Source organism: Molothrus aeneus, chromosome 7 (assembly GCF_037042795.1).
Source record: "Molothrus aeneus isolate 106 chromosome 7, BPBGC_Maene_1.0, whole genome shotgun sequence".
NCBI lineage: Eukaryota > Metazoa > Chordata > Aves > Passeriformes > Icteridae > Molothrus > Molothrus aeneus.
In genome coordinates, this window is record NC_089652.1 from 28,491,806 (window position 1) to 28,510,225 (window position 18,420).

General features: G+C 39.9%; 1 protein-coding gene across 1 annotated transcript in view; it reads right to left on the minus strand.

The window, feature by feature from the left end:
• MYLK (myosin light chain kinase) overlaps positions 1-18,420 on the minus strand; it is a 138,350-nt gene that overhangs the window by 17,848 nt on the left and 102,082 nt on the right. The window contains exons 21-25 of the mRNA XM_066553728.1: positions 12,190-12,492; positions 8,557-8,592; positions 8,365-8,458; positions 7,175-7,378; positions 2,781-2,998 (exon numbers count right to left, since the gene is read on the minus strand). Of these exons, the coding sequence (XP_066409825.1) occupies positions 2,781-2,998; positions 7,175-7,378; positions 8,365-8,458; positions 8,557-8,592; positions 12,190-12,492 (855 nt within the window). The remainder of the gene's footprint in view (positions 1-2,780; positions 2,999-7,174; positions 7,379-8,364; positions 8,459-8,556; positions 8,593-12,189; positions 12,493-18,420) is intronic.

An 18,420-nucleotide genomic window follows, 5' to 3' on the forward strand; every position in this document is an offset into this window, starting at 1 on the left:
CAGAGAAATGTGGGGTTTTTTTTGAAAACATGGCATTTGAGTGCAAGCATACAGTGTGAAACAACTGACACAACATTTTCTGTGTATAAAAGAAAAAAGAAAGGAAAGGAGTAAGACCCTTTCTATGCAGTAATATGTCAAGTCTTTACCCAGTTGTTTACAAGCTTAGTACACAAGTAAGATCTGTGTTTGGATATCCCTTAGTTCAGATAGGAAGCTGACAAGCTAGCTGGAAACTGTTGCTGACACTGTATATAATCAACTGATTAAAAAATATATCTTTACAGTACTCAAAACCCATTCTCTTTCTCCTTAAGAAGTTTATCTTAAACAATTTTCTACATGTGTTCCTCAGCACACCAAAAAAGGTCAGGAAAATATCCCACTGCAGCTTTGGTATTTCTTGACAGTGCAAGGGAACTAATTAGCTGCAGGAGATGACTGCAGAAGGAGCTGATCCTAATATCTTTAAAGCTGATCACAACACTGAATATTTAGAGGCACTAGTTTGCATTAGCTACAAAAAGTTAAATCTCAGAAGTTGAAGTGCAGAATCAGCCACTGCTCCCTTCAGCAATCCCCTGGCTGAGCAGTTTCTGCTCAGTCAGGGTCAGGTCTGTAGGATGAGGGCTCCAATCCCACATCTACCAATGTCACAGTGAATTTGACAGCCAATTTCAAAGTCACAAAGCTTGAAGGAACACAAGGGGGAGGAATGTGCCCTCAGTGCACTACATAAGACAACTGGCAAGAAGCAGGCATTAGTGAAGTGTTTTTAGCTATTTTTTGTAAGTAAATGAAACAGTAAAAGTTGCTTTCTGCTCTTGGAACTGAAATATTACAATTGTTTTTTGCAATTAAAACAGGGCTTATGCTTGCTAGGCATTGAATGGAAAGGACCTTTCTCTTCCTAGGGAATGCCACCCACGATGGAGTTACCCAGAATGGCAGGGTGATGAATAGCAAATACCTACAATGGACCCTGGCAAGAATTAGCAGCATATTAAGCCTAATGAATGTACAGTACTGTAAAATCAGAATCAGCATTAGTGCCCACACCTGTCATCCTTCTACATTGAGAGAAATTATCTGGAGTTTAGAGATTTCCTACCTATGGCATGACTGAAGCAGCTCACAAGCTGCTGTCAGCCATGGCTACACTGTGATGCCACAGGTTTACCAGAAAAGTGGGAAAGCTGGTGGATGTGAACAGGCTGCTGAAAACAGGATCTTCTGTTTGCTAAATGTGGGTTCCACTGTGGTCTGAAGTTAAAAAGGTAGCTGAAGAAGTTTCTATAAAAAGGCCATTCCATGTTTACTTTATATCTCTTGTTGATGAAATCCACTCAGTGCAGCAGTAAATGTACAGTTTTCAGTCTGACAGCTGGAACATCATGGGATGAAATCTTTCCCACACCTCTCACACAAAAATACCAGCACTGGAACTTAGTTAACAGTTCATCTGTTTCCTGAACAAGAACTAAATCAGTTCATGTTCCCAGAGCACTACTGGCTCTATATTGGTGAGGGAACAGAAATGGCAGTGATCTTGACCAAGATTCATTTAATACACTTTTGGAGCAGAACATAATCTAAAATTCTTCAAAGCAGACTTCTTTTCCCTTATTCATTCAACAAATCATTTCTAGTTTGTTTTAGTAAAATTCTGTTCTTGGGAATGCAGTAGTCTGTTACTTAAGTGTTAAAAGAAGTAGGATAAGCTGCATTTAGGCAGGTAATAAAAGGTAGGTGGTAGTATTTCACTTGTACTCTCAAAAATCATTATTTACTTTTAAATAAGTACTAAACATTTTAAAATTAATACTTTTTCAATGAGGGAAGGCAAAAGATTTCAAGCAAGAATCCAGCTGTGGACCCCATTACATAGAGAGTAGGAATTCATATGAGTTGTCCCAATCAATTAATGTCAGGACAGCCACAAATCTCAGCTCTCCCAGTGTAACAGGTTCATAAACTATTTTTCTTCCTTCTAATTCCTGCAATGATTTTTATTTCTTTTGAGAAAATACAAGATGAAAAAAGATCAGTGTGGGATGTTGGTATTGTTTAACAGTGAAAATACAACTGAAGGGATGCTTTTTAGAACAATATGAAGACAAGAACCTCTGAAGGTCTTCGGCTTTCAAGTTGCAGATCATGTTGGAAGCTTAGAGCAAAACGAATGATGGAAAGCAGCTAAAAAGCAGCGTAGGAAGAGGAAGGGCTTGTCAAATGGAATTTCCCCTTGTTGCATTATTTTTAAGTACTGCTATTACACAGCTCTTTATAAAATTCCTCTTATGTTTAACATGTATGACAATATCCTGCTGTTTAAGATAAGAAATTATAAACTGACAGGAAAATGTAAAATTACTGTAATTATCTGAAAAGCTTCTAGAGCATCGCCTTGATTTCTGCTGTTAAAAAAGTTTCAAGGATTTGTAGTATGCGTGAATATTTAGTTAGAGAGTTAGTGCTTTATCGTACCAAATGTAAATATTTTTTAATATTAGTATTACTGTGTACTTTAGGTGGAATCTACAGGGATATCCTGCTGTGGAAACAGATACATTCTGTACATCCCACTGCAAACTCCTCTTAAAGCTGAGGTGCCCTACTCTCATTCTTGAATGTCTTCTTTTCCCTTTTCTATTTTTTCCTAAACCCAGAAATATTTATGGGAAACATGTATTTACTCTCTATATAATAGGTAGCATGAATTACTGCTTGTCCTGCCCTTTCTTTCCCTTGTGATACTGAAACAGGCAGAGATTTATTACCTAATCTCCTTGCGAGACCAAAGTCAATGAGTTTGATGCTGGTACCAGTCTTGTTGACACACATAATATTTTCTGGCTTCAGATCCAAGTGGACAATACCCTGCTTATGAATGTATTGAACTCCTTCTGAAATCTGCTTCATGTATTTAATGCACTCTCTCTCTGTCAGTTCAAAGTCTTCATCAATGATCCGTTCAAAGAGTTCTCCTCCAGAAACCCTATGAAAGACAGAATTAAAAGAGATTTCTGTAACATACTCATTTGGGGAATAATCAGGCTTTCTTTTTACAGCAATACAGAGTTCAAGCTTGCAGCAGTCACTTCAGGATGCAATCTGTGTTTTATAATGGCATTTTCCATAGATAAAAGGGTCACGTGGGAAGAATGAATCCCCTCTTTGTGTGGTATAAATCAATAGATGTTTTCTGTTCTGAATCTGTGTTGCAGGTGAGGACTGTGAAACACCAATGTTGTTATTCCAGGCAGCAGGGGTTTACATCCTGCCTCTAGGGCTGTGTCACCTGCAGGTGACAGTGGAGTGTGTGCTCTGTGACTGCCACCCTGCAGACACGTGCTCCTAGCACTGCTCCTGACTCCGAGCACACACTTCCCACTTCTCCCTTCCCTCCTGTGATCCAGCAGTGCACAAGTGCAGATAACATAATTTAGAAATAAAACTAAAATACATGGAATGGGTCCCTGGGAAAGAGGGCCCAAATTGCAAGCAGATGAGCAAAAATTCAGGAAGAAGAGCGATTGAGAGTGGCTGAGGCTGAAGGAGGAAGAATTCCGATGGTATGGTTAACTGGAATGCAAAGCTCAAAGGGTAAATTACTGACCCAAGTGAGCTGAGAGGGAATTTCCTCCTCAGCCATGACAGGAGAAGGATATAACCCACAACACTTTCTATGTTGGTATTTTTAGCTGAGCCCTGATCACACTCCTTGTAGGTCAATCCCATTTTAATGCTAATTTAGGATGTGAAATAATTGTCCTTTCCAGGGTAGCATCTCCTGGATTGAACTGTTCCTGCAACTGAAGTGGGACATTTTTAACCTAGATTTAATAAAGCATAATTTAAGTTGTGGCTTACTGGGTTTGGTAGGTTTTTTCATTCTGTTTTTGTTTGAGTTTGTGTTTTGGTTTGTTTCTTTGGAATTTTTTTGTTGATTTCATTTTGTTTTTTAAATTTTGATTAATCACTCAAGTTGTTTATCTGCTTGCATCCAAAGATGGGAAATACTTTTTTTCTTTCTGCGGGTGAATGACCCATAAAGAAAGGAGCACATAGTGAAGAGCAGCTTTGCTTTTAGAAATTAAACACACCATGGTCTTTATATGGTTTAATATTTTGCAGGGTTCATGGTTATTGCCAAATGCAATTGCACATTGCAGTTACAGAAGGAAAACACACAGCTGAAAGGCAGCCTTGCCATGTTTGCAGGTTGCCAGATACATGATTATATCCCTCATGAACCAAACTGAATTTGAAACATCTGAAGTTCTGGATGCATTTCTTGCTTTGGCTATAAAATTCCAGAAAATATGTAATTAGAATGCTATTGTGGTTTCCTATGAATATGAAAATAGTAAGAAGAGCATGTGCTTGACAAACTGAGAGGTTATGTTGGATTAGAGCACATTTGTAACATAAAGCAGTAGTATTGCCAAACCTGTTGAATAAACATGCAGGGTATCTAGTGTGTTGTTGCTTTGCTAAGACATTAACCAGTATGGGTGTTTATGAAAACATCTGCAGGCAAAATGTTTGTATGTGGAGTACTCTGTAACTCCAAATGACAATCATCCTCATGCTAAAATGCACCAGTTGTTTCTGACTGTTCAACGCAGATAGTGACGACTTATTTGCACTATAAAAGTGCCACCCTTCCCAGATCCCTAAAGGGAACACTTTTCAGAAATTCTACCATTGTCTCAAGTTGCACTTTTTAGTATTTTTTTGTAAATAAACCACTGTTAATACACCTGCCTGCTGTTTTTACCATGGGAGCTCTCAACACCCTGGTAGCAATGGTAGATTAAACTGCAGTGCATTTATGGGGTGAATACTCTTGCATTTATATCAGGAGCCAAATCCAGTTTGATTTTTGCCAGGTTAAGAAGCTGAATAAAATCAGTGTGAATGAGGTTCTACACATACACAGGAGGAGAAGCTGGCTTTGTTCAGTCACAACTAGTTCAGAATCCAAATCTCTATTTTTTCTGGATTCTCCTCTTTTCAGTCTTCTCTACATGAGTCATATAGGAAAATATTCTTATCTATGGAATCACAGAATACTCATCTAAGGCTCTGGTGCAGTAGGAACAGTGAGAAGAATCTACCTTGGAGTTGCCCAGGCAAATACTCAACTGCATTTTTAAAAATCTACCTTAGAAAAAAATAAAAAACCCAATTAACTTGTAGTAGCTTAAATCACATCAAAGGATAGAACCTAGTGCTGACATTTTGCTCCAATAATCTTAATTTGCAATACAATAATCTCCTTCTGTTCTATGTCAAAATAAACTGACTATCTGAAGTATATAAAACTTTGAGGCACTTAGCCCCCAGTGCTGCATTAAAGTGACAACATGTTACTATTTTCAGATTTACTTTTTCCACTGAGATTTTTACAGGGGAACCAATATGTTCTTATATTTGAAAAGGAAATGCCTGAGATTTGCCTCTGACTTCCAGTAAATGTTAGATGGAATGGTTTCCAGGCAAGAGAATATCATTATAGTGTTTAATTTAAAAGTAGTAATAAAAAAAAATCTGATTTTATTTTGAATATGAAATCAACCATATAAAATAGTGTAATGAGAAATATTAAAAGCAGAGAGTATGAAGTTTAAAAGGTTCCAGGAAAGGTATGGGAATAAAATTAAAATGAACAATTTAGAATAAATAACAGGAAGAAAAATCAAAGGGTGCTTCTCATCAATTTGAGTAGAAGAGGAGTTCCTAAATGCCAATTACTACTAACATCTGATTTAAAGCAGACTGATAGCAAGTGAGCTTGATTTATTTGAAATCCATGCATTTAAACTGATGGAAATGAAACAAACAGCTTGGATTGTAAGAACTTTTAAAGCTATTTCCCATAACTTCTTTGATATGCAAAGAAATATATTGATAGCTACAGCAGAATTGATCCCTTGGAGGCTCTTTATCAATACAGGTGCAGCTGCTGGGCTGGGGCTGTGTCAGCTGGGCAAAATGACAGTAGAGAGGCTACCAGGTCACCTGACATGAGGTGCCACACAGCTCCTCACTGCCCAGACCTGCTCTGCTGCTGCTCCACACAGTAGAAATGTTGGGGGGGCTCAAAACCCAGAGGAGGTGTTCACCCCAGACTAAAACCACATCCTACTGAGGCTGGGTGACAAAATTACTTCAAATTTGATTGCAGTTTTCTACATTTTTAAAGAGTAAAGCCCCTTTGCTGTCAGGGGGGAACTAATGGAATGTAAAGCCATATGCTATTCCAGACTCTTTCTACATCTCCCTGTTTTCCATTAGGTCTGCCAGCTCTCGGTTCCAAGCTAAGTAGGGTTCCCTTCCCTTACCATCGGCAGTTTGCTCAACTGCTCAATTTAAAAATAAAAACACCTTCCTGCACATAAGTTCCAGGGTTGTAAAATCCCATCTCTGAAATATGCCAGTGCAGTAGTAGTTTGCACATAATCTAAGCAAGTGCCAAGGAAGCAAAATAGACATATAGTCTCTTTTGCCTCAAACAATTTATATCTTAGAACTTCCAGCCAGCAAAAAAACCTGCTTCTCCTTGCATCAGAGAGCACATGAAGTCATTGTGGCAGCAGAATTGTAACTAAAGTAACTTTTTGGGAAAAACATCAGCACAGATCAGGATTTAATTTTCTTTCCAGTTGGTACTGCCACAAGTATGGGATTCACACTAAGCAGGTGCACTATGGATGATATAAATATTGCTCATGCTGGCCATTATTGTTTGTGAAGACTGTTCAACACATGTCTAGAATTGCCTAAAGTAAAAGAAGTTCTCCTTAAACACATTTTAGGTTTTAAATGAAAGTCCAAAATGCAGCTAACTTTGTTCTCACCTCTCCCAAGTGGGCAATAAGAGTAAAGCTGCAAAACCCCACCCCATGTACTTTAAGAAACAAGAGAACTAGACAATAACAACTGTTACAGCAGATTTTGACTGATTTTTAAAAGATTAATACAGAACCACTTACACAGTTTAAACAAGTTGGATAAATAATTGGAAAAACTTGCAAGATCTGAAAACCAGCCAGGCTCTGCAAATCCTGAAGGGTTTAACAGTCCTGTGTCTTTAAGTTGCTACTTTTGTACACACAACTATTTTCAACATTATTAACTTTGTCAGTGTGCTCTGCTTTATACTTACATTTCCAAAACCATAACGATGTTGGCTTTTTCTTCAAAGGCATCTACACATTGGACAAGTTTTGGATGATGTAGGCAGTTCATGATGCTGATTTCTTCCCTTATGTTTTCTTTTTCCTTAGCAGAATATGCTTTGAAAAATTTTCCTGCCCAAACTTTTCCATTCTTCTTTTCAACAAGCCTGAAGACTTGTCCAAATTTTCCCCTGAAAATATATAACTATTTCCATAAAATGTTTTTGCAATATATGGACCACCACAAATAGCAACAATTTACTAAATATTCCAGCACAACAATCTATTAAATATTCTGGCACAACCACTCCATTCTGAAATTAAAATGTCTTAGTATCAAGTATTATTCTATACTGATCTGCAAGAACTTTTGAGTGAATACCATGTTTAGAGATACTGTGCCATTCATGTTAACAAGTCTTACATAGAAGAGTTCAAAAACTGTGACTCCTACCAGGCTTTAATTCAGGTCTTCCTGTTTTCTATAGGTTATACACCTCTGAAGGTAGGACATTTTAGGTACAGGATTTAGGTGAAATCAGAATCTGAATGCCCAAGGCTTCAGTACTATTGTTTCCCTTTGCTGTAATGTACAATTCTACCTCTGTGTTACACTTCTCAGGATTTGTTCATGGCAGCACAGAGGATCCCCTGGCCTTCAGCACTGATCACTGAAGGATTACCATGGCCTGCAGTTCACACCAGCACGAGCTGGGGCCCTGAGAAACACAGCCAGGCTAATCACTGACCTTCTCTCAGCAATAGTATTAATGCTCTTGGGATTATGGCCGCTGTCAACAGAGATTCCAGCCCGTGGGCAGGATAATCTTATTACCACTAATGGATATAATGGAAATGCAAGTACACAATGTGTACCTTTTTTTTTCAGATAGCTTTCAGGAAACTGAGAAACTAATGAATCCTCTAGCTTTGTTCATATGCGGGCTCCATTTGCCAGAAATACATGTAGTGCCTATTTAAAATTATCAGCTAATAGGAGCAAAGGATCTTTATGGAGTGGAAGCCAAAATACATTGAAAACTATTTTTACTGCAACAAAGGAGCCCCAACTGGGATGCTGAAAGTGCAAGACAGTCAAAGAATAAATGCACGTGATTTTCATAACTGGCTGGTAGCCTTGAAAACTGTGTCTTCAACAGCACAGGCCAGTACTTACGATCCCAGCCTTTCTTCGATGTTGTAGACATCTGACACCTTCTGTTCAGTGTTGATCGTAACCGTCCGATACTCCACCTCTGTTTCTTTCTCCTCTACAAATAATATTAAGGACCATGATTACAAACCTCCAGAAAACGTGAATGAAGAACACAGATTTGTATTTGTCCTATTTAAAACATGCATTTCTTACCATCGTCAGATAGCTCTGCTTCATCCTCTTTAGGTTCTGTGATGAAAAGAAAAAGACATGAATAACTTTTTATGTGAGATATATACTTATATAAAAGTATATTCACTTATATAAGATATTCAAAGTGACATGGAATATTTAAAGTGACATGGACAACTGATAGACCCTATGGCAAAACAGCAAAAAGCAGTCAGGGAGTTTGTGCATTAACTTAATAATTAAAATCCCTTCACCACTTCTCCATCACTATTGACTATCCAGTCACTATCTAGTCACCATTTTTGAATAAATCACATTCCTGTGGTTTACATTACTTGTCAATTATACCTGCCTACTAGAAACATCAGCATACTGCATCAGTTCAAAGTAATCTAAGAAATACCTTTAGAATGCCTCAGGGAAATAGAAAACAAATTAAAAATATTAAAATCAATAACACTTCTTGTTCCATGACAGTTTTTTTCTTGGCTTTGATGTGCCTTTTTTGAATTGTGAAGCCAAAAGTTAGGCAAGTAAGTACATGAAAAGATTCCCTGCAAAGCATCCAGACACAGTTTTCAGACCCAAGATATTGAGAAACTCTGAACAGCAAGCATTCCCCTGAGCATGGCTGAATTCTGTAATCACTGAGGTTCAAAAGGAGCCTCAGTTCTGCAGGCAGATTCAAAGACAGATGAACCCAGTGACCTAAGTCAGAGTAAAAGCTGGCCTGAGCGTCCTGATTTTCATTTCTAATTTTCATGTACATGAATTGCCTGCAGCACTGCTTTTTGCCCGTGGGTAAGAGGGGAAAGGGGCTATAGCTGGGATGTTGAGCAAGCCCACCACTTGGGCTTGCTCCTAAGATCTGTGGCTGTGACCAGTGATTCAAGAAACTGCAAAGGCTGTTTGTTACGTAGTTAATTCTCCTGTTGCTGCTGAAGCTGCACTTTTCCATCATGGGGTGCAAGCCTAACCAAGGGATTTATCCCCCCTGTGCCAGCAGATCTGTGTTATTAAATTTATGCTGTACTCTGGGTGCTGTTAGGTGCTTCAGAGCACAGAGTTAGATGCAGAGAATAAGTAGAAAACAACAGAAATAAAGGGTGCAAGGGGGAGCAGATATCTGGTCTGAGGCATCACCCTTTCACATCCTACACAAAATGCTGCATCTGTGTGCTGGCAGCAAAGCCAATCAAGTGGATAAATCTGTTGCTAAAGCCTTTCTCTACTTTTTTGTCTGGAGCTGCAAGCCTTGCATATTCCTGCACAGAAGAATTGGTTTGCAGAGATCTACCAGAAGGGCAGGGAGAAGAGAGCCTTCCCCACCCGGGGTAGCTCTTCTCAGACCTTCCTCAGCTACAAACCACTCCTGCACAGAGCACATAACATTTTCCTCCCCTTTTAAGGGCTGTGTAAGGGAGTTGCTCCCAGCCAGGCTGCCAGTAGGTAATGTCTGCCAAATACTGCTTAGACAAGGAGTCAGTGCCCGGTTCTGCAGCCACACTGCATTGAAGCCACAGAATAGGAACAGTTTGGTCCACCAGTGGAAGCCTAAATTATCTAAGTGGTACATATCTGATCTGGGTAAGTGCTGAGCAGCTGTGCTGAAACCTTTCTCGGAAGTCAGTCAACAGTACCAAATTTTCCTCAAACATGGCAATGCATGCTTTAATCTGTTGAGACTTACAATCTTATTTTAGTTTTCTTCAAATGCACTGTGAAAATTTAGCCATGCCTTTCTTCACTAAGATCATACTGACATTGCTAATATGTGCTGGCCACCTCAGTATGAAAATCAGTAATCAGACTTCCTGGCAGCCTAGAAAATCCCGAGTTACTCAGCTAAGTGTTCACAAAGATGGCAGCTTAAAGTCCTGACTTTGACAGGTGCTGAACGCATGCATTTTCCACTGCCTTTAATTAAAGCACCAGTTCTATTCTCACACTTGAAAAATCACACTTTAAATGATTTGCTCTTTTTCCACCCTATCTGCAATATCAAGAATTGTAATCAATAAACCCTAGAACTGAGAACACAAAGACAACCTCCCTCCTCCTGCAAAAAGAACATATTTTCTTTTTGCTCAAAACAACTTTTTTGTTGCTTTTTTTATAAATGTGTATTGCAATGACTCATACACTTTCTAGCCTTTTGTACTAAATCTATGTAAGAAAATGCTCAGACTAAAATGGAGAAATAACTTGTTTGCTTTGGTCCAGTGTATGTAGTGGTTGCACTAGGAAAAACATAGAGAAGAGTCAGGCCTCCAGCCCCAGAAGGTGTTTGTCCTGCAACTTAGGAAAGAGGGCATTCAAATACAGGGAATTTTAGTATGAAGAGCCAGTACCATCTAGCTTCCTTTCAATTTTATTGCTACTCCTAATGTTATTTTCCCCTCTTTGAAGAGAAGGTGCATCTTGATTTAGATTGGTTTTAAATCTTGCAAATAGAGGGAAGTAATTCCTCAGCATGCATCCAATTTATCACTTGAAGAGAAATATGATTTACTTTTGTTTGAGAGGCTTACACAGTTGTGTGATGCTGCATCACTTTGCATTCATTTTGTCTTCCTTTAGCAATAAAAGATAACTTTACAAGGGTTATATGGAACACTTCACACTCCAATGCCCTGCACACATAAATGAAGAGGGAAAGATACAACACACAGTGCACTCCTCAAAGACAGGAAAAATGGTAAAATTTGTTATTCCTGGTCTGGGCTTTTTGGTAAGGTGACTATCAAAGTCATCCTTGCACAGTGGGTAGATGGAGATGTGCACAAAAATATGTAGTCACTTTCTGGTTTTGAAAAATAATGCGGACATTTGTGTGTTTCAAGTTTTGTACCAGTTCCTGAATAATTTCTACAATGATCAAACTCTATTAGCCCTTTGAGAAGATCTTAAACAAAAATTAAGAAGTAAAAAATATGGAAAAAAATTTAAAAGTACATGCAAATCTAACAAAAAACCCTAAAAAATATTTTGGCACCCATAATGCTGCAAAACCAACATACTAAGTAGGATAGCCTTGAATTCACAGGCTGACTGTATGTACTAGGGGACACAGGCCTGAGGTACACCATCATGCTGGGATTGAAAGCATGGGAAATACAGCTAGCTGCAAGGTGCGAATTTATTTTCTGCTGTATATTCTGTGCTTGGCTAGCAGCAAGCACATTCATTATTTCCAAAAGCAAATTTGGGATAGTGTTTATGGTTTGTTTTTCCATGGTGTGTCCAGTATAAACTATAATGAATCCATTGGCATATTTCAGGTAAGCTACCAACCATCATTTTCCAGCTGGGTATGGACTGAATGTGTAACATCTGTGAAAGGTTTAATTTCCCATTACCTGTGCAATGAACTGCAGAATTCTTTCAGCCAGCACTCACCCAGCAAGCCAGAATGAGAATTAGTGCTTGCTTTCACAAGGCAGGGATTTAGGATCCCTGAAGCCAAGTTTCCACACTGCAAGTATGCAAAACTGATGTGCTCAGACCCCCAAAAGACGTCTTTGAAGGACCTGAGCACAGTTACAGCCACAGAGACAAGTGGGAAGGAGGGTGTGCAGCTCTCTGGCCTCGCTAAGGAACTCTTAAGGAAGAGTTCAGTTGAATTGAGATGTTTTTTTCCTTCTGAGAACTTACCTTCTTGTTTCTCTCCAACCTTTACCAGCTCAGACTCTTGGCTGGGCTCGCTGATGCCGTAGACGTTGGCCGCTCGCACGCGGAATTTGTACTCGCGGTCGGGCTGCAGGTCCTGCACGTTGAAGGAGGTGCTGCGGCAGGTGGTGAGGTCTGTCCATTTGTTGTCCACCGAGTTCCAGATCTCCACGGTGTAGGACTGCACGGCGCTGCCGCCGTCGTAGGAGGAGCCGTACCAGGAGAGCGTGAGGGAGGAGCTCCGGATGTCCGACGCGCAAGGAGTGCCGGCAGGTGGGTCCGGTTTATCTGCAAAAACGCACACAACGCACACTGTGAGGGTCACACAGAACTTCAGCAGGGTGCTCCTGGCCCTTCTCTTTCCATTCCATTGCTCTGCTTCACACCAGCATTACAGAAATTGTGGAGACTAAAACCAGTCCCAGCTATGCCTGCAATCTCCCACAATGGTGCAAACCACTCCTCGGTGATCTTCCTTAGAGGAACACCCCTGTAACAGTCCCATCACTGCAATGTGCTTCCTTCAGCTCCCTTCATCTGCTTCCACACTTCAGGGCCACTGCTCACCTTTCACAGCCTCAGAAAGTGCCACTCATCCAAATACACCTGGGTAGCAGAAATACTGGAACCATTTTGCTGGCATGGAAATAAGGCCTTGAAGGGTGACAAGTTTATCTGCCAAAAATTTAGTAAACAAATTCATCTATGTGCAGTTTTTGGAAGTCTAGCGCACTTTTTGGGAAGAAGGAGTTCAATTTAGAATATATAATTTAAGTAGTGAGATTTTTTAAATCTCATATGCATTATGGAAATTGTTGAGGAGCGGGAGATAGAAATTTCTGTATTTCCTCAGTTAGAGGATTGCTACTGAAGTCCTTATTTAGATGAGTGGAACCAGTATCACCAGAAACTGGTGTGCACATGTGCTGCCAACTATGCAAATACCTGAGAAAATACAACAGCCTTGCAGTTAAATGACTTTTTCAAGATTTAGTCGAATGATTAATTATTGCAATTAATGTTCTTCTAAGACAGAAAAATGATGGCTTTTAAAATAACTTGCTAGAAAATAACTGTGGAATTTAAGCACTTCAAAAGACTTTTAAGGAAACAGATAGCTTCTCTGGAAATAATCCTCTCAGAAATAATCTAGCAAAACCTACAAAATAATGATGATGTTGATGTGGATGAACTAGTGGCCAAAGGTTGAAAGAGAAATCAAAGGATGGGATAAATGAGAGAAGAGGAAAACAAAAAAGATGGAAAGTGAGAGATACTACAAACAGTGGTTACACTGAACATGGACTGATAAAATCCTGTCCCAATTTGCTTGTTCAAGGTGCTAACGGATATTATCATTTGCTCTGTAGGAAAGGCAGAGCTGACAAAGCAGCCAAAAAATACTGCCACTTTCTCAGCAATAAAAACATCCAAATGCTGGAGGAAGCTGTTGTAGACTTTGATCAAAGCCTCACTGTGACAGACCATGTCCCTTCATACTCAAATTATCATTCCTAGGAAAATTACTGAGCTGACAGAAATAGCCACAATTTGTCAAAACATGCCTTTGGTTCTTGGACAGAGGAACCTCTCCTCTGACTCCTGTGGTTTAACTCATAGAGAGTTAAATTAGGACAGTCTAATCTGATCAAAATAGTTAAGTATCAGTTCACTATTTGGAAGAGTGCAAATTTCATTGCCTAGTGACTTCCGTGAAAGAAAAATTTAGTTCAGTTGTGATGAAAAATCCATCTCCCTCCACAACTTAAACATATTAGAAGATATATAAATAGAAATTTTCAAGTATGAGGGAAAAGACTGAGAGGGAGGAAGGGAGGTGGACACTGAGTATGCCACTGCATTCAGTATGAGAACCCCCAGGTGGAAGAAAAAGTGACTGCCAGAATCAAGATTATCTTTGTTCATTTTGGCAACACTTTAAACACCATTCCACTAGGAGTCATCATTATACAGCACATGTTTTGTTAAACACTTGTCAGAAACCAGATGTCCTTAACCTCTGGAACAGCTTATTGTCCTGCTTCGTGGTCACATTTTACTCCCCTCATTTTCTGACAGAATGGAAGGGGCTATTAGCAAGCATGAGTTTATAGAGTAGATATATAATGAACTGAATCACAGAGGACTTACATGATTTGTCTAAGCTTAGAAAGAGAGATTGTAGCAAAGATGAGAACTGAGTCTTGATCTCCTGGTGCCCAAATAGCAGCACCCCTCTTCCCTGTACTGGTCCTGTCCCAGCCTCCCTGGAGCTGCAAGAAGTGAGGATTCAGCGCCCACACCATTTGCAGTATCAGCATGTTTGTACCATACCCATAGCAGCCATCTGAGAGCTGCTGGCATGGCACACATGGATTGGATGATTTTAGTCAGACAGTGGCAGCAGCATCTTCTTTTCACTACAACTTGTTAGCCATGCAGACCTTGCTGGGAATGATTCTCTGTCCTTCTCAAAATCTTTACAGGAGTGGAATATTCAGCCCTGTGTCTTGTTTTCCTCCTATGTAACCATCACTGCATCATTTCAAAATGCAGATAGAGCTGGAGTAAGTAACAGCCTATTTATCCTAAATCCAAACAGAACAGAGCAGTTGCAGATAGCAGGAGGAAAATACTTTGAAGAAAAAGCCAAGGCAGTAGTCCATCACCTTACAGTGGCATCTGCTGAAGTTTTTCAAAACAGTGCAGAATTCTCTGACATCTGCTATGCACACAGCCAAACCTGGACGTATGTGTTGCTTTAAAAATAAAGTTAGGTTGCTTTACTGCTGTGCACTGAATTGATATGGAGAAAGTGTTCAATGTTTCAGCATTTGCAGAGCAGTTTCAGCAGTATGTTTCAGCAGTAGCTTGCTTCCTGTGCAGGACATGAAAATATACTCTCTCATTGCTGACTTTCAACACACTTCTGTTTCCAAATGAAACTCTGGGCATGATTTATCAGTTTCCTAGGCCCCAGTTCCCTCAGTAAGCTCTCTTTCCATGACTCACCTAGACAACTGGAGTCCCTCTGGCCTGCATGGTTTACAGAAGCAAGGCTTCGGTATGTGAGCACTGCAGAGAAAGCATTCATGGCCAAGGGGATAGCAGTGGCAAAGGAAATGCCACATGGCTTTTGGACTAGTCAGCCAGCCTTGGGAACATTTCTATACTCCTAAGGCATTTTTCTCAATAGGCAGAGATGAAAACCTGCAACCTTGGCTGGATTCTACTGAGCCATAAAGATGCACGTTTCTGTTTGAAGTCTATCTTGTGCTGCTGCTTGCAGATCTGTTCAGTGTATAAATACAGTAGTAGCTGCTATGGGAGATCCTAAACAGGAATGAAAGCCTAATCTTTGCTCTTTTTTAATATGACAGATGTATATGTACCATTTTAACATGCTTAAAAATGACTTGATATCAGACTGGATGGTATTCTACAGCTCTGCACATTCAGAGAACCTGCAGATGGTCTCTCCATGTGTCTGTTTTCTTTCTCAATACTTTATTCTATGGGGATTTTAAAGGTTACCCTGTATTCATCTGTCTGGATTGAAAGCTAGAATATTTTGCCAAACTACATTCCCTTCTGGAATATGAAATCTCTATCAGCACAATTAACTGCTTCCAATAAAAACATCCCATGAGCTGAGAAGGAGTGGGGAAGACAAGCACAGTTCTCTATTTTGTCTTTCTGTTTTAGTGTTTACTATACCACTCATGTCTCTGAGCTGCATGTGTCCAATATTCTGCTGCATGTCATGAGCAGTTTTTGACATGCACAATCATGTTTCATACTTAGGCTTATGTTATGAAGGCTTTACATTGGCTTTAATAGACCACAAGTTTGTTCTTCTTCTTCTGCAACAATGCATAGCTACAATCCAATATGTAAACTAGAACAAAGGCAGGGCATCCAAAAGTGCACTTGTGCACATTTCTACAGGAGAAGGAACTAATTTAAAATACTGAGCTCTAACTTCAATTTCACTGTTACAAGCAACAAAATAAAGCCACCATAAGGTACCTTAACCATGTGAGAATAGGAGTACTCCAGCCTTGGCTAACTTACAGCACTTACATAACCACTAAATCAAGACTTTTGATATTCTAGATGATCATGGTCAGATTGGCTGTATCCATGAACCTGGTCAGAATGCTACAAACTCCAATGCCTTTTCACATAAATCTCTCTAGGAATACAAGTAGGGCTGCTGAAAACTGGCTTCCAAGGCCTTATGGCAGGCAAAGGAGCAGCTAATTTGGCCTCAAACCTGGCTCAGGGACTGTTTGCACAGCAGCACAGAGGCTGCATTGAGTTGCTGACACCAGCATCACAGAGGAAGTAGCAGGAGTGACTCCTGTGTGCTGTGAGACATAAGCCAAGCAGAGAGGAGTAAGAGGAGACTGGAGGTGATGTAAAAGAGCTTTTTAGCCATTTGTGCTCCAGCAAACCAGGCACATATTAAAACCCCCTGCTTCTCAACAAATGGAGGTGTAAATTACCACTACCCCAAAAGCAATAAGGTCAGATTCCAGTTTATTCTTTGTAGCATGTATTCCTTAGGGCAAATGATAATGGGATGAGTTGGCCCCACATGAAATGTTTAAGCCACTTTCAAGACCATACCAGCACTGAAACACACACTTGTTATTTACTCTCAAACTGAATTCAGCTGCACTCCTTCCTCAGATAAGTTCTCAGAAATATTTTGGTAAACAGGTTTTGATATACAGCCTGAAGTAAACTCTAATTAATTTGTATTTGTGCACTCTGAGAAGCATAAAACATAAGCAGGCTTGGCCTTTAAATCATTGCTGTTTATCAGACAAATGTGACTTGATGTCATTGCCTTTTTTTCCAGTGGTGCATTGGTTAGAGCATGTTGCTAATAACACCACAGTTGTGGGTTCAATCCCTGTACAGGCCATTCACTTAAGGGTTGGACTCGATGATCCTTGTGGATCCTCCTTCCAACTCAGAATATTCTGTGTTTCTGTGAAAATTCCTTTGTATAAGCAAAGGGACTTTTTCTCTCTCTGCAGTGGAGGCAAACCCACAGCTTATGCAGGACACCCACGTGACATGAGACTGTGCTATTGAGACCTCACTGCCTTCTCCACATGGCTCAGTTTACAGAGCCCTCAGAACACAAGAACCATTCCAAGAGACCAAAAAAGGCAGCAATCTCCTTATCTAACGGAGTGCAGGGAAATGGAAATTGTTCCGCTACTTGCTGTGAGGGTCAGGCTGAGCCAAGGCGAGGCAATGGAGTTTGCTGTGCATTAAGAGCTCACACGGCCCTGGCTCTTGAGCAGAAATATTGCTCCAGCAGAAAGCCTCTGAAAACTGAGAGCAGTATAACCACAGCCTCTGAAAAGTTCTTTTTTCCTTTCTTTTATGAACAGAGACATCACTGAAACAATGTCTCTGAAGTAGTTTTCTTTATCTGTTCTCAAAATTGGTTTGTTTTCTTTCTAAATCCAGTTATCATATTACTGTATAATACTATTATTAGCTATTGTGATATTTGTCTGCCAGATAAAGAACAGACAGAAAGAAACAATTTAATTCCATTCCACAAGCTGTTTAGCCAGGCAAGGTATTTAATATGCTGCAACAGCCAGTTGAACACTGTCCATGCCGACAGCACTGGCAAAGCTTTCATTTGAAATCCATCAGCAGGAGAAAAGCGAAACCATAAAAGGTCATAACTGAACTCGGCACTATTGCTGACAGGGCTCAGGGTCATGGCAGACCTCGCTGCTGTGCTTGGAAAACTATGCCCTGCAGCTCTTTTTCCAAGGGAGAGGAGTGCTACAAGTAGAGATATTACCCCTTAACTCCTGTAACTAATGTACACCCTGTACATTAGTGTACCACAGGTTTACGATAAAGTTAAATTTAAAAATGCCTGCATTTTCCTGCAAAACAGCTCAAGAGACACTGAAATGAACCTGAGTTTTCTCCTAAAAAGCAGCAGAGGCAAGAACCCCATGGTAAAGATTTGTTAGTCCAGACTTTGAAATTTACACCTCCCCTGTAAAATACACTGCAGAATACTCTCACCAGATTGCTCCTCCTGACAACTCTGACAGAAAATGAAGTTATTTTAAAACTGCCATTTTGAGACCTGTGGATAAAGTAGCAAACAAATAGTGGTGGCCCAGAGCATCGCTTTGTGCTCTTGGGGTAACTGAGGCATGGAAGTGT